Source organism: Rattus norvegicus, chromosome 6, assembly GCF_036323735.1.
Source record: "Rattus norvegicus strain BN/NHsdMcwi chromosome 6, GRCr8, whole genome shotgun sequence".
NCBI lineage: Eukaryota > Metazoa > Chordata > Mammalia > Rodentia > Muridae > Rattus > Rattus norvegicus.
In genome coordinates, this window is record NC_086024.1 from 22,165,316 (window position 1) to 22,182,219 (window position 16,904).

Below are 16,904 nucleotides of genomic sequence, written 5' to 3' on the forward strand. Positions count from 1 at the left end.
TTTTTATGTTTATTTTATTTATTTGTTTTCTTGTGGCAGTGCCTTGCTGTGTAGCCCGGGGCCACCTTGAATTTACTGTGCAGTCCAGGCTGACCTCAGGTTCATTATCTTTGGGCCTCAACTTTCCAAGTGCTTCGATTTAAGGCATATGTTACCATACTGGCTTTATCACTCTGTTTTTTGTATAAATGAGTTCCAGGCTTAGTCCTTGACAATACCGTCTTATATTTGTGTGGTGATTTGCATGCTAGACAAATATTCTAGCACTGTCTTACACTCCCAGCCACAGAATACCTTTTTTCTTGAGCTGTCATGACTTGCAGTTAGTCCTTGAAGACTTAACTCTGTGCTAGGCAAGTGTGGTTCTCCTGACCTGCACCTCAGCCCAAGGTGGATTTCTTGTTGTTTTCTTCAAGATGGGTTTGTAAAATACAGAGTTCCCAATGTGTTGTTCTGTGCCTGTCTGAAATGGAAATGGAAGCTATAAAACTTATAGTCTGTGTGGTTATATTTTCTTTATAAATGAGTTTGTCTCCCATGTGTGCATTAGAACAGTAATGGGGAGAAAGCATTGAACAGGTCAGAGTAATGACATAGACTAGACTAAGGCTATCAGTCAGAAAGAGATACTCTCCACTGAAAGGTATAAAATAACTTTTAACATTAAGTTTTATTAAATAGGTCATTCTTGGGTTTGTTTTGCTGCATGTTGAGCACTTTGTGAAGTAGACCTTTAAGTTGTCATTCTCTTTGACTATTTCTGACACTTAGAACTGGGAATCCCTGCTTCTGTGGATCTGGTGAGCAGTGACCCGAGCCATATGGTAGCATCGTTCAGCAAGGGATATACAAGCATCTTCAACATGGAAACACAGCAGCGAATTCTCACGTTAGAATCCAATGTCGATTCAAGTATGTATACCAGTTTTTCAAAGTCTCCGTATTCATTTTTAAACTTAATCAAAAGTATAACTTCTGTAGTTACCATAAGGAATGCTTGAATTCTAGAGCGTGGTAGCACCCAAGCCTGAGGACACTTTATTTTAAAACAGTTGCTATTGTTTCAATGTCAACACAATGTAAGCAACCAAACCAAACAACAGAGAAAACCTCACATGAAGAACTTGCTCCACACGGCCAGGTGACATTTTCTGTTGAATATGGAAATGAAAAAGAGGGTATAGTAATTAGTCTCTTTGGAAACTCTTAAAAAGTACACAGCAACAATTGTCAGTATGCTGCATAAAAATTCAAAATCTGATGGGTTGAAAGATGATGGATTTCTTTCTAGTATGTTGCAAAGAAGGGACAAGGAACGATGGTATCTATATTTTGATCACAACTCTATGAGTAGGGCTCTGTGTGTAGAAGGAACTGAGGTTTAACAAGATTACTTGTGTCCAAGTGATGATAGAACTTTCTTGGTTGCTGTGTTTCGTTTTGAGACAGGGTCCCACTTTGAATCGCTGACTGGCCCGGAACTCTCTGTGTAGATGAGTCAGGCTGCTCTTGAACTCACAGAGCTCCTCCTGCCTCTGCGCCACCATGCCCACCTATTAGAACCTTATTGAGGTAGCAGGCGTGGAGAGTTGAGGTCATCAGTGTCTCTAGTCCAAGTGTAAGGTGTTATCAGTGTGTAGCAGGGTGGGAAGGAGCTCCTGACTTCGTTACCTGTGCCGTGGAGTGTGACTTAGTCAGGTGACTCATATTACAACACTCAAGCTGCACACACATTTGGAGGGTAATTGCCCACAGCCAGACTAAAGTTGAATTGTTTATTGTTTTTTCTGCCTTTGTATGAAAAAAATTGCTTTGACTAATTTGTATTGATTTTCATTTTCTTCTTTTTAGCGGCCAGTTCTTCCTGCCAAATAAACAGAGTCATCAGTCACCCCACCCTCCCGATCAGCATCACTGCTCACGAGGACAGGCACATCAAGTTCTACGATAACAACACAGGTGAGACCTCACTGAGGGCGAGCCGTGCTGAAACAACACCCACAAGAGCGACCAGGAACTAAGCACCCCCTGAGTGCGCTAACCGTCACCGAGTGGTCACTGAACACTCCTCAGGCCGTTTCCTTCATCCCATTCCTGTCTCCTCAGACTATGTCATACAGTATGAAGTGTTTTTCAGTTTGTTTAATGGTAAGCAGAGAGCATATTCTAAAGCCACAAACCTAAGCGCCATCAGAAATGGTCTGTAACAGTCCACGGGGAGTGAGTGTTAACAGACGTGGAGGCAGAGGCTGGTGATTGCATTTACTTTAAATTATTCTCTCATCCACAGCTGTGTTCTTTTGTTCAGTATTAAATAGCTTGATTGAGCGTTGTATATGAAAACCCTCCAGTCATTTGTTCTGTGTGTTTTTCCATGGGCTGATCTTTTCTGTCTTACACTAGAATTTGAATTCTGATTGAGCTGGGGCACGGGGCTTTCCCAGATTTCAGTGGACTGCATTTCAGCATCTACGGAAGTGCACAAAGAGCTCACGTGGGAAGAGCCTGTGTGTGCAGCCACGTCTCTTTGCTCGTTGCATGAGTTGCTAGAAATTTAATTTTCACATTCTTTTTTGTGTTATTTCTGTCTTTCTCTTTTTTTGTCCCTTCAAGTTTGAACTTTCTGTCCTAACATACTCATGTAGTTTGTAACTAAAGGGTGCACAAGAAGATTAGAAATGTCTAACTCGTGATTAGTGAACGTGTAAAACGGGCTGAATTTGTTGTGGCTTAAGAGACAGAGTCTCATCTGAAATTTAACCTGTTTTTATTTCGTGTTATTAACATGACCAAAGGCAAGACAGGGAGATGTCTGCTGTTTGAACTGTACAGGAGGTTGATCCAAGAAGTGCACAGACAGGGAAGACTGGGGACACCAGGGTAGTGTGGAAATCGGCCTGTGATTTACTAAAGAAAGTCACCAGTAAAGAGTGACGATTTCTCTTTCCAAAGGCAAACTGATCCACTCGATGGTGGCCCACCTGGAAGCCGTTACAAGTTTGGCGGTTGATCCCAACGGCCTGTACCTGATGTCTGGCAGTAAGTGCACCGGCTGGGGGTTATATCTGTCCTTACCGTTTTCATGCTGAGGTGACTGTTCCTTCCACCCTCCTTTCTTTTGCATTAGGTCATGACTGTTCAATACGCTTGTGGAATTTAGAAAGTAAGACGTGTATCCAGGAGTTCACAGCTCATCGGAAAAAGTTTGAAGAGTCGATCCATGATGTAGCATTCCACCCTTCTAAATGCTATATAGCCAGCGCTGGAGCCGACGCCCTGGCTAAGGTCTTTGTATGATGGGGTACTTCAGCTTCACCCTGCAGCTCTTACAAGTCAACCGCACACAGGAAACGGAAGACCAGGGCGGGAGCCAGCTCGCCCTGCCCTTTTGTTTGGCTGAGGGAGCACAGAGACCTCTGTTAAAGTACAGTTTTGCAGTTCCTATACAGTTTTCTAAAATTAAGGTTTGTTCAGGTTGCTGCAAGCTCAGCTGAACCTGTGAGCCCGAAACTTTCAGATCCCCCCAAAGAGGCACTTTTATTTCTGAGGTTGTTCTCACTCGCTAGGCGGGCCCGAGCGTTCGTTCTCCCTTTTGAGTAAGCAGGGCATGCTGTAATGGATAATTAGAGGTGAATGCCGGGAATGAGTAGAATGGAAACTTAACTATCCTTCCACCCCGAGACATCTGCTACCACACTAGGTAGTCAGCTCTGCGGCTGTGTGTGCTCTACTAACCCCACTGTGTAGAAGGAGACAGTGTGTGTCAGTGTTCACATGAGGTCCTCCCGCTGCTGTCCTCTCAGCCGTTCTCATGAAGCACAGGGAAGAGTGTTCCTTCCACCTGTTAGGAGGAAGAGATGCAATAATATGTTAATTATATGATATTCAGAAATGCTAAACAAATACTTAATTTGCAAGCAAATTTCTATATTGTATTACAATTTTGAAAGTAGATATGGAACATTCTAAAGTTTAGCTGTGAGGCACTCGCAGTCAGGAATGGTGAATGGAGTCTGCTTTTACTAAAGGTGTTTAACTCATCCAGGTTTGAGATCCTGTTTATTTTTAAGGGCAAACAGGGCATATTTCTACAATTTGTCTAAAACTTCACCTCATTAATGTACTAGAGTGATCATTTCAATTGATAAATTTACTTCCTAGTGACTCTCTGCCAAAGGAGAAAACTTTATTAGCATCCGTTTCCCAGCACCCATACAACTGGTTCAACCGATCTTCACTGTTTCTAACCTGCCCCTCACCTTCATGTTGTCTGATGCTTACCATAGACAGTTTATAATGACTGTGTCATGTAGTCCAAAGCACGTGGTCACCTCAGGCAGCTGCTTTTGCAACTGCACTTGGTAAAGCAGTGCACCCCAGCATGTCCTCAGTAGTGTCTCGAAAAAGAACTCTGTGGAGATCTAGATGGAGATGTTAGTACCTGTGATGTCTTCAAGGTTCTTTCTCCTCCCCTCTCTGCATTGTTTAATTGGAACACACATTTTAATGAACAGTTGATCAATACTGTATCCAGAGAAAACCATGTCCTAAAATGGTCAGCTTGTGGAAGTCTCAGAATCCTGCTGACTCAACCAAAGGCAGCCTCATACCCTTCACACCCTCTCTACCTCTGTCCTAAATGACAGAGACCACTATAAATAATACATTCAAATTAATCTCCATCCTTTTTATCAAAATGTGTACACCATGGGCTCTCTGTCTTAAAAATACTATACCCATAAATATTATGAGCCATTAAAATAATTCCATTGCCATAGCCATGGCTTTTCTGGTGATCTGTTCTTTGAAGTGGATTCTCATGGTGATATGGTTAATAATTGACTTCTTAAAGTTTTCTGCTCATCTGTCTTTAGAATTCCCCAGTGCAGGCAGACTTTTACTACTACATTGTAAGACTCCTGTTGAAGTTCCCTGATTATTGTATAGACAGCTGTAGTAGTTAACACAACTGCTGTTTATCCTTGTGCTTTGGTTAACAAGCAGACTTAAGAGATGGATTGGTATATGCAGGTGAATTGAGTTACACCTAACTACCAGGCAAATCCTCATGCAGATAGAGTTTTACGTTGTGACGGGTAAATTCTTCCATTCTTTGTGAAATGAACAGAAGGATTTGTTAACATGTGTAGAATATTAGAAGATTCCAGTCAGAATTGGCATAGTTATGATGGCTGACCACAGAAACTGCTTCAGTTACTTTCCAGTCTTCGGTGTGTCTTACTCTCGTCCCCAGCGCTCCAGAACCCAGGAGAATCTGCCCTGTTCGCTCTGCCTCGTGAGATTGAAGTTCTCCTGTTACTGGGTGGGAAATTGTCCTAAGATAGGCAAAGTGTGATGAACTGGCAGAACTGCTGTAAGGCTTTAGGAAGTGTGCTTTGTGCCACTGAAGACTGCACATAGAGAGAGTCCTCCAAACCCGCCCTGTTCGCTGTCATCCTAGAAATGAGCCAAAGCGGTCTTCCAACTGGATGGTAGCATGGACACGTGTTTGACTTTCCCCATCCTATTGAAAAGTCACAAGACGAGCAATTTCAAGATTCAAAATCCTTGAAATACTTTGATGAATACTTACCAGATTGTAACGTCTCGGGCGAGCTGCTCTGGAATGGAGACTTGGAAGTCAGCAGGTAGGCTAGGGCCCTGCCTCGCTCTCTTGTGCTGTGGATGTGACTCGGGGCTTCCAGTGCTTCTCCAGGTGCAGCTGTGACTCAGAGCTCATTCGCTACTCAAACCATAGACACGTAGGTGATGGATGACCTTCAGTATTTTTGTATTGAACAAAGTTATCAATTTTTGCCATTAAACAGATAATTAGTTATGCAAAATATTTAGCTTTTGTAACCATTTAGTTGTAACTGAGAGGGGGATTGAACTGTACCACTGATAATGAACTTGGTGAGAAATTATTTGTTTATCTGACTTCATTCCTTCAGTATTCTTGCTATAAATTTCTTTTGGAGATAATGATTCTTTATTTGAAAGATGTCTAAAATGTATGTATATTTTATAAATATATATTATATATATTATAGGGATATATATAATATATAGACTATATATATCTATCTAAACCATGGGTGCATTGTACTGTTTGCGTCTTCACTTTCGGAGGTAGTATGCTCACAAGTTGATGAGTCTGGCGACTGTTGTGCTGTTTGCTTTTACAGTGTAATATATAGTTCCAAGTGTTTAAATACTGTATATACTATATTCATTATAGGCTAGCATGCTTGTTTTAAAGACTGTCATTCTAGTTTATTAAAATCTGAATGTAAGAAAACCTGGCTATTCAAATGTGAATTGAAAAAATTCCATTCTCAGAACTGAACTATTTCCATATAACTGAACATTCAAGCTTTTTGACAAAATGTGTCATCGAGAAGGCAATAGCTAGAAAGTGAGAGGTGCCTTTAAAAAATCCTACAAATGCAGCCTTACAGTGAGGGTGAAGATTGAATCTGTGTCAGGGGGTGGGAGGGGGAAGAGAGTGTGTGAGAGATGGTGTGTGTGTGTGTGTGTGTGTGTGTGTGTGTGTGTGTGTGTATGCGCGTGTGTGTGCGCATGCGCGCACGGACGCACCAATCTGTGAAGATCCTGATTTGTGATTGTCAGTGTCGTTTAATATATCTGTTCAACTTCTAGGACTTGAGGGGTCATCTCCATATAGTTGCCGTACTCCTTCGAGCACTTTCTGTGCTTTCCAAGAGTTTTGAATGTGAACTCCTAGAAAATTCACTAAAGAATAAATAGCTCCTTTTTTTAAAAATCAATCTCAGATAACAAATTATTGGTTCCCTGGAATTATGGGCTTCTCGCTGATACTGTAATTTTGTAAACCTTGACTTTCTAGTGCTTCGTGTGTTTCCCCTGTTCACAAGAGTATGGCATAAAGTTGTTAGATGATGAGGATTGGTCTAGTAAATCTCGCTCTTAGATGAAACACTTGAACTAACTCAACTCCACCTAACAGTAGTCGTGAAGACCTGAAACGGCCTCTCATATCTACCTCATGGTCATTGCTGCCATCCTAAGTAGAACAGCGGTCTGCATTACAGATAATAGTCGATGCAGCTTAATCATCTGTCGGTGCTTTTCTCGGGCTGTGTCATCTCAGCTGCACGCCACAGAGCAGCTTGTAACATTCGGGCTAGTTTAGGTCTGTCGCTTGTTTCCTTTGTTTTGTTTTCCTAAGGACGGCTTTAAAATACTATCAGTGTACTTTTTCGGAGGGAGTTGGTTCCCGGTTGTTATGTCTGTGAAATATATATATATTTTTTTTGGTTCTTTTTTTCGGAGCTGGGGACCGAACCCAGGGCCTTGCGCTTCCTAGGCAAGCGCTCTACCACTGAGCTAAATCCCCAGCCCCTTGTGAAATATTTTTAACCAAGAATCAGATCGTTAGTGAATTTACCTGAAACTCCAGCCATAGACACTCTTATGTAATCCAACCAATTGAAAGGTGAAGGCAAGAGAATCACAAGTTCAAGATCATCCTCAGCTGTATAAGGAGCTCAAGGCCAGCCTGGGCTACACAAGGCCAGCCTGGACTACACGAACCCTTGTCTCAATACAACAAGAAGTGTACCTGGAAAGGGAAGTCTAGTTTTATTTGGCTTACTTTATTCTTGAAAGGCATTTCAACGCTCTTAGGTATATAATTATTCACCTTACTGACTTAGAAAATGCCTCTCTAAGCCTGCTACTTCTTTGTTTATATTTCAGTACTTAGAATGTTTGACACTGGGATTCTGGTTGCACAAAAGTAGTATCAGATGAAGTGTGTGTGTGTGTGTGTGTGTGTGTGTGTGTGTGTGTGTGTGTGTGTGTGTGAGAGAGAGAGGGGGGGGTGGTGGGGAGAGTGTGAGATGGGGGGAGAGAGAGAATGTGTGTGTGAAATACATTATTTCTTAAAGTCCATTTCAGTGGAAGGCCAGAGGATGAGTATATCTGTTTAGCAGGTAAACAATGTGAATCAGTGTCCACATCAGGCCTGTAGTTAGGTCTCTGTGTCCATGGAAGGGACCCCACATTGACCAAGTGTTTAACAGAACCTTTACATCAGTTTTATTGCTATGAGTTTAATGTTGAGAGGATTACGTCAGACCAAAGGAGAGCTTTAGACCCACCCTTTATTCTAACGATGTTCCTGAAGCAGTGCTGAAGATTTTTTTTTTTCTGGATTTTTCTGGATCTTGGCTAGTCAAGGTTTAGGTGTCATTTAACTGGGACCACATGCTCATCATCCCTCTGGTGCAAATTAGAGAGTTCATGTTGATTTAGACTAACTTTAATGTCTGCCTGGGTGTTTACCAGGCTGTGAACCAGTGAGTGCCTTGTTAGTGTAGCGTGATTTACCCGTTGTGCGTTAGGTCTTTCTGAGGGTCTCAGACTGAGCTTCGAGCTGGCTGTGGCGAGCTGCGGAGATTAGGAACGCAGCATTAGGAGGTCTTCGGTCTGCCATGTCCACTCCCCTGCTTTCTCTTCAGTGTTTGGCTGGTGTTGGCCCTTGTGAGAAAACAAGTAGAGCCCTCTTCACACTTTTTTTCTTTTTTATTCCCGATTGAGGAGTGTCCCCCATTCCCACCCCGGCTATATGATCAAATGCCTGTTTTAGGAAGAACCACTTCTTTGTAATACTAAAACCTACCACTTACCTTATGTCTTCTCAGTATCAGTTTACTGGAGCGGATCTCAGGGTGTCATCAGTTCAGATTCCTAAATAACCCGTTCCCTCCAGCCCAAACCCCAACTGGTGAGCCCTGAGCCAGATCGTTTGATATTCAGGTATCTTCAACTTTAGTTACAATATCAATTAATGTAAATCCAAATGCGGATTCGTGTGGTGCAAGCAGTGTCTTTGTAAATCCAGGGTGTGGATAAGCTAACTGATATCCAGTTTTGGTGGCTCTAAGTGTATTATTTGTTTTTAAATAAAGTGTACAAACATAGTCAATGTGCTCATAGGTGTGTCGTGAATTGGACTGTGTGAACTTTGGAATGTAGCCATAACTTTGCAGTGAATCAGTTAAAATACATTAATACCTGACGCTTTTGTTAGAGGGCTTATAGAAGGATGCAGAGAAACGGAAGAGCAGACAGACTCGATGCTCCATAGATACACGTGCAAGGTAACAGCGTCCTGGGGTGCACACCGAAGGGTGGGATAGCTCATGACTGAGCACTTTGGACCTTGGGAAAGCCAGTGAAATTAAAATACCTCATGAGATTAGTTCAGTCCTATGTTCCAGGACACGTGACATCTGTGCTTACTTAGTATCTCATGTTTTCAGGTGTTCAGATAATTGTTTTAATTGTAGACACATGTAAATTTAATGTTCTTACCCCTTGGTTGGGCTGCTTACAACCAAGAATCATTTATGTCCTCTGACCCACAAGTCAACATCCCTTTTAAGGGCTTTGCCTGTCCAGGACTTGAGATGTCTTCCTTACAATCCAGATTCACAATGCAATAGAATCTAATAGTGGCCTCTTCCAGCACCATCGAGTCTGTTTTGTTATATATTGGCATGGTGATGAGAAATATATCTCTGGTGTGTACATATCAATTCAGCACTGGAGAAATTCCCATCTGTCTTTTTAAATAGGAACATGATGAGCCAAGACATTTGCTGGGATCATTTTGGAATAATCTACCTTGGGAGGTCAAGAGAATGAGCTCAAGAGTTTTGGGGGAATTGCTGAACACCCTGGAGTCAGTCTAGGGTCAGAGTAATAGTATGACCTATAGTGGGGTTTCTCAAAAAAAAAAAAAAAAAAAAAAAAAGCCTTGTCCTGAACTTAAGGTATTTTCAGAAACACCTGGGTATTGTGGTAAAAAGGAAAAAAACAAACAAAAAACAAACAAACAAAACCCAAGCCACCATTTCCCACAAGTACTGCATACACTCTGCACTTTCTCTCCCGGGCTCTTCTGACCCAGGAAGCCCGTGGGCCGTTCACTCATGGTTCCCTTGGCGGGGTTGTCACCATGCCAGGCATACGCATCCCAATTTCTTGGTGGGTCCCACCACTGTACATACCCTCTCTTGAACTCAAGTCACCACATGAAAGAGCACATCACAGAATAACCTCTGATCCAATTGATAAGATATAATTTGCCCATCGAGATAGCACAAAACCCTGTACACACCCATCCCTTAAAAACAGTCATAACAACCTGTATCTGTGCACAGAGAAGAATCTTAACATCTGCTGCCTTGTTCTCCCAGCTCCTCCCTCTGACTTCCTCTCCTGCTTCTCCCTCCCTTCTAAAACCTCTGTTCCTACCTTCCTTCCTTCTCCTCCAATGACAGGCGTCATTTTGTCTGCCTTCACCTGCATAATGATGTCAACCTTCCCCCGGGGAGTCTGGCATCTTTAATGCCGTGCCATAATCGTGGGGCAACTTCGCAGTTCCCATGTGCTAGGGCATTCAGTTTGGTAAAGCAACACTGCACGAGGCTCTGAAATTTTTCAATCCTCACTTTTCTGGGACAGCTTTTTTTTGGGGGGGGTGATGATAAAGGTGGTATTTTTTATATAGTTTTCAGTGCTAGGCTTTAAACCCAAACCAGCGTTTCATGGGTACTAGTCCAGCACTGTCACTGAACTGTATCTTTAAGACTTCAAAGCCGTAACACAACTCCACTAAAAGCGGACAACTTAGAAGCCCACAGAGTCATAAGGCTGCTGGTATCTTACATTGATTCTAGATGAATGGAAGGTCACGGTAGCTGCAGTTCGACCTGAATGAAGATCTGGTGATGTTGGTGAGAACAGTCTGCAGTGTCCTCCTAGGGAAGGCTGCTTCCTTCCTGTTTCACAGGCAGTTGGCTTTTCCTCACTTGGCTTTAGTCACTCAGCAGCTTCCATAGAGAGGGGTCCAGATGCTCACTCTACCTTCTCCTCTCCAGGAAGCTAATTAGCTCACAGATAGAAGGAGCTCCCAGCAAGATGTCTGCTACACAGTACTCAGCGCTCTCTGTGGGCCACAGCGTCCGTGTTCCAGGTTCCCAGTCTCAGATCAAATAGTAAGCAAATAGGCTGTCTGACATTTTCATAACAGCATCATCAAATAAGGATCATGTTAGAAAGCCCCACCATCCCCAAGTGAGAAAGTTCCCAGGAAGCAAACTTGTGTGAGGAGTTAGAGAAAGGCAGCCTTGCAGGCAGTGTGTGGGATGCTAACCCATTGTTATCTTCCTCCTCCCTGTGTGAGTGTGACCAAGCGGGTTTTCTCGTGTGTAAACAAACATGAGTTAGAGCTAAAGCAATTTCAACAGCAGTTTGTTTGCAGAGTAACTTGGATGATAACAGGAAGAAAATGCCACACCTAGAAAGAAAAACTGCCAGGCCTGTCACCTGGGCATTGTGCCTTCCAGTCCTTCTTAAATGGCTAAAAGATGATCTCTCTATTCAAAAAAGTAAAGATTTTGTCTTACATTGGCTCGATTTAGTTATTTTTTTAAAAATCACACCAAGTGTTCTAAAACCTTCGGGTAATTAAAGGACCACCGGTAGGGTTGGGGATTTAGCTCAGTGGTAGAGCGCTTGCCTAGGACGCGTAAGGCCCTGGGTTCGGTCCCCAGCTCCGAAAAAAAGAACCAAAATAAATAAATAAATAAATAAATAAAGGACCACCAGGTATATATTAAAGTGAATGTGAAGCCTACGCCATGTGTAATACTCAGGAGTACTCTGATTGGCTAACACTTCAGAGTTAGGTTCAGCCAGTTGCTGCTCACAAAGAACGCAGAGTCAACGGCAGCAGCATTTAATCTGAATTTATTTAAGGGGAAGATGTTCTTCAGTAAAACCACCTGCTCAGTTTCCTGGTGCATCTCAGGAGTCCGGCTTGGATCTAACGCAAACGTCAAGTCACCTTTCATTCCTTTTCCTGTCGTCCTTTTTAGATTTTTGTGCATGAGTGTTCTGCCAGTAGGGATACCTGGGCATGTTGAGCAGGCCTGGCACCCATGGAGGACAGAAGAGGGCATTAGATCCCCGGGACTAGAGTTACAGGCAGTCGTGAGCTGCCATGTGGGTGCTGGGCATCAAACCTGGGTCCTGTGGAAGAGCCGGATGTCCTCTTAACCCTTCCAAGCTTGATCTTTTCCAGTTTTCACTCGTGCATATTCATGAAGCACAATGTGATGTTTTGATTGATGTATACATCCAATAGTTATCAATTACATAAACTCAGGGCAATTACATAAACTCAGAGTAATCGCCTTAAACTTAATTCTATATGGTGAATACTTCTGAAGTCCTCTTTCGAACACCAGAATTTCTCACTGCTCCATCAGTGTCTGATAACAACTATGAGACCTTCCATTGGTACTTGCATGGGAACATTTTTTTCTGCATAGGTGAGATAGTGCGGTGTCCGTATTTTACGTGCCCGCCCTTCTGGCATGGCCTTCAGCCTGCACACGCTGTTGCAGATGGCAGGATTTCATGCCTTTTTAGTGATTGGATACAATCCCATTGTGCTGGCAAGAATGTGGAGAAAGAAAAGGTAAATGAAATTCAGTACTATTGGTGGGATTGGTGTACAACCCTTGTGCATTAATTATACAACAAAAGTCAATACCAAGTTCCAGCAATCCCAGTACTGGCTAAACAGCCCAGGGAAATGAAGTGTGTGTGTTGAAGAGACACCCACGCTCCAGTGGTGAGCATTTTAAACAAAGCCCTGAGCTCTTTATTTCTGGAGATGACTTAAGAGTACACACCTGACTGCAGGTGTTTAGTCTTATATTTGGACTTGATTATGGTTCCAAGCAGTGTTGTGCACTCTGTGTAGTTTATACACACTTTGTCTCTTCTGATGAGCACATTGCATGTTTTATTTTGTGTGTCTTAAAGTTTACTTTGAGAGCACAAAGATTAACAAGGAATTGGTGATGAAATGTATGCATCGTCTTTAGAAAGCATTCGGAACTTTCTGCAGCAGTGCATGTAAGTACGAAAGTGTTTGGTATGGTACGACGTCATGGTCTCCTGCCCTCAGCTCACATCTTGTGTGTCACGAGCTGCTCATTTATCAGCTGATACATTAAAACAAGATTTGCTTCTGCCTTCCTGAGCTCCTTAGGGCATGCACCACATTTGTTTCCCCTCTTTACCCACTCTGTACTTCGCTTAGTGACATAGTATTCAGAAAGGATTCAGATGTTCGTTGGCTGGATGAGTAAAGAACCTATTTCCAAAATTCCTGATCTGTATTAATCATTGAAACCCCGAGAAAGCTCAGTCACCCACTCAAAACTGCCTGTCCAGCTCAAGCGCAGTCTTATTCTGGCCACATAATTTCAAAATGGTGGGAGGTGGGGTAGCTGAGAAATGGCTAATCCTGTAAGGTGTTTTACCTTGCAAGCCTGGAGACCCGAATTCCATCCCCAAACCCACATATTAAATGTTAGGGTGCAGTTGTGGGGAGGCAGAAACAGGTTGATGGTGGGGGGGGGCGGGTGGAGGGGTGTTTGCTGGCAGCCATTTTGCAGTCGACAAGCTCTAGTTCAGTAAGAAACTGTTCTAAGATAGGTCCTTAGGAACAGCAGCTGGGGAGTTGGGGATTTAGCTTAGTGGTAGGGCGCTTTCCTAGCAAGCGCAAGGCCCTGGGTTCGGTCCCCAGCTCCGAAAAAAAGAAAAAAAAGAAAAAAGGAACAGCAGCTGGGTGGGCTCCACATGTATGCGCATAGACACATACCCTGCCAGTCATGTGCTAGTGCTCGGATCACTTAAGTATGTGGGTGTGACCCTAAGATTGAGGTCTGTGCCCTGACTTGGGAAGAATTTGGATCTTAGCTCCTGAGTAGCAACAGACTACGCAAGACTATACCTTCCTTCTCATCCTGTCCATCTTGGGCTGAACCATGTATATGGGAGAGGAGTTGTCTCTAACCCTGTCAAGGACATTCCTGCAGTCCATACTCCACTGTAGTTGAGTGTCTGCTGTGTGCCATCCGGGGAGCCTGACAGTGACCAGGCAAACTCTTCACCTGACACACCATCCATTCCTGCCAGAGACACAAATGATGAGCAAAATACAAGGAATATGGAGCTGGAGAGATGGCTCGGAGGTTGAGAGCACTGACTGTTCTTCCAGAGGTCCTGAGGTCAATTCCCAGCAACCACAGAGTAGCTTACAACTATCTGTAATGAGATTCTGGCGCTCTGTTCTGACGTGCAGGCACATATGCAGGCAGAACACGATGTAATAAATCTTAAAAAAAAAATACATGGAATGTTACAGGTAAGTGCTGGAGAAAAGTCACATCTGATGATCTCTGACTAAATGTGGCACAAATGAACTATATAATTAACAGAAACCATTAAATGGATGTTTATTTAAAGATGTGCACTCAAAAGTAGCCCTCTTCCGCAATGCTCCTTCACTCCTGCTTGTCTGATAGAGCTCTCACGGTTCATCCAAATGTGTGTGCAGCAGGGCGTGCATTGACTTAGCCTGTATGTTCCTCTGCTCTTTGCCTCTTATAACTTCTTGCACATAATGGGCACTTTAAAGTCTATACATACATGGATCACTTAGAAATTTTCTTTTTGTTATTTGCTTAATTTGCTTCTTTAAAGACAGGTTCTCAATAGTAGCAGTGGTTGTCCTGGAACTTACTGTAGACCAGGCTAATCCCATATTCACAGAGCTCCTTCCTCCTGCCTCTGTTTCCCAGATGTTGGGATTAAAGGTGTGCGCTGCTATGCCCAGCCCTAAATCTCTTAGCGTGTATGTGTATCCCTTTATAAGTAAAACGAAAAGATCTTTTGGTAAGCCCGTATGCTTTAAGTAAACGAAATTAAGTATTCTATGCATCTCACTTTTTTATCCAATAACAGGTGGGACTCCTTTTACACCACACACTTTTCCATTCTTTTAATGACTGCCTTGTTCTGTGGTGTTGGCCTATAATCACTTACTAACCCTCTCCCTATATTGGTGGATAATCGCCTTGCTATATTAATGCTATAATAAACATTCCTGTGTGTGTATTTGTGATTTTGATGGCTTTCTGTCTATGTATAGGTTCCCTGGAGTGCTTCAATGTACAGAAGGATGTATGTACTTAGTGTTTTTCATTCATGTTGACAGATTGTGCCTAAAAGAGCCAGATTGTTTCTATCAGCAAGTGTGTAGAAATGCTTTCTTTATATCCACTGGCAAGAGAGGGAGGAAGGGAAGGAAAGAGGAAAGGCCAGAGGGAAGGTGAGAGACTAGTAGCAGTAGTAGTAGTAGTTTTCTGTGTTAGTTTCCAGTTAACTGACCTCTATATCTCTAGACATCGTTTCTTGAGTTTGTCAATGGTTTGAATTGCCTCTTATGGCTAGTGATTTGCATAACAAATTACCACAAAGTTAATAGCTTAAACATGTAGTATCTCACAGTTCTACACGTTAGAATTCCAAGCTGACTCCAGTGGATTCTTAGCTCAGGGCCCAAGAGGACTGAAGAGGCATCTTTCAGAAGCATTCGCCGGAGTCCACATCTCCTGGCTGGTTATCGCTTCCCATGCTTGCTGCCCTTGTGTGGTCTTCTTAGTGTCAGCTCTGGCCAGGGCGCTCCCCGTCCTCTGATACTGCTGTCTTTGTTCTGCTCTCCTTAAAGGCATTTGCGACCTGTTGGGTGCACTCAGAGATCTCTGGGAAGGTCAGCGGATGAACCTTAACTTCATCCCTCTGCCTCCATCGCGGGAGCAGCTGCAGGGCAAAGTTCTCTGCCTCTCCGATCCTCACTATAACAAGTGTCCACAGCGACGCTTTTCAGTTATTTTCCTTTTTATTCCTAAACAAGTTCCTGTCCCAATGGCCTATTTATTTAACTGATTTATCAAAGCTAATTTTAAATATTTTCTAACGTTTCCCATGGTTGGAATACATTTCAAGGGGGAGTACATCCCCTTGCCGCTTGATCACATACAACGAACGGCCCCTTAGGAAACAACCATTTGGATTTCACTTCAAGCTCTGTTGGGCTTTCAGAGTCACATCTCAAATCTCTACCTTTTCAGTAATCTAATTTGTGAACAAAAAATGTTGGCCTTGTTTCTAACATCTCTTTAAGCTTTTAAGTTCTCCTTTCATATTTATGTAAATATCTTTTTATATGTTTATATGTTTTTATATGTTTTTCTCCCAGTCTGTGATAGTTCTGTTGATATCTATACCCTATTGCCATTCAAAACTTTATACTAGGATATGAATATATATATGCATATACATACATATGTTTTCAAAAAAGGATCCCACTGTGTATCCTTGGCTGTTCTGGAATTCGCTCTGTAGACCAGGCTGGCCTTGAACTCACAGAGCTACACGTGCCTCTGCATCCTGAGTGCTGAGATTAAAAGCATGCACTACCACTGCCCTGCAGGATATGACTATATTATTTTATGAAATGTAGATATTTTGAAAAAAGCCTATAAAAATAAAATTTATTCAGTCTTTTATTGATGCTCACACGACTCGGCATTTCTGTGGGGGCCAGGGTATAACTTGTAGGAGTCCATTCTCTATCACCCTGTGGGTTCTGGGGATTGAACTCGCGTCATCAGGCTTGGCAGCAAGCACCTTTACCCACTGAGCCATCTCGCCAGCCCCACGCTTATGTACTTACGTCCACCATCTCCTGTCTCATCCAAAGAGTACCCTCTATTTTGGGGAATTGGGTTGAAGCTTTTTCTTCTACTTTTAATGATTTAAACATTTAAATTTTTGTTTTAAATTACAAGCAAGTTATGGGAGAGGTGATATCCATCAGTGCCTCTGCTTAGGGTCAGAACTGTCTAATCTACCTACGGCTGGAATTAGTCAGCCGTGAGCTTCCCAGTGTGGGTGATAGGAACCAAATTCTGGTGACCCCCCGAATA

At 42.8% G+C, this 16,904-nt stretch overlaps 1 protein-coding gene across 3 annotated transcripts in view; it reads left to right on the forward strand.

Annotated features, from left to right (window-relative positions):
• The window catches only part of Strn (striatin), an 86,866-nt gene extending 77,897 nt beyond the window's left edge, over window positions 1–8,969 (forward strand). For 2 of the 3 annotated variants that reach the window (XM_006239622.5, XM_039111825.2), the window contains 4 exons: window positions 772–912; window positions 1,852–1,959; window positions 2,953–3,039; window positions 3,128–8,969. In XM_006239622.5, the coding sequence (XP_006239684.1) occupies window positions 772–912; window positions 1,852–1,959; window positions 2,953–3,039; window positions 3,128–3,297 (506 nt within the window). In that variant the 3' untranslated portion in view covers window positions 3,298–8,969. The remainder of the gene's footprint in view (window positions 1–771; window positions 913–1,851; window positions 1,960–2,952; window positions 3,040–3,127) is intronic. The other variant, NM_019148.3, reaches the window with a different exon arrangement.
• Window positions 8,970–16,904: the final 7,935 nt, after the last annotated feature.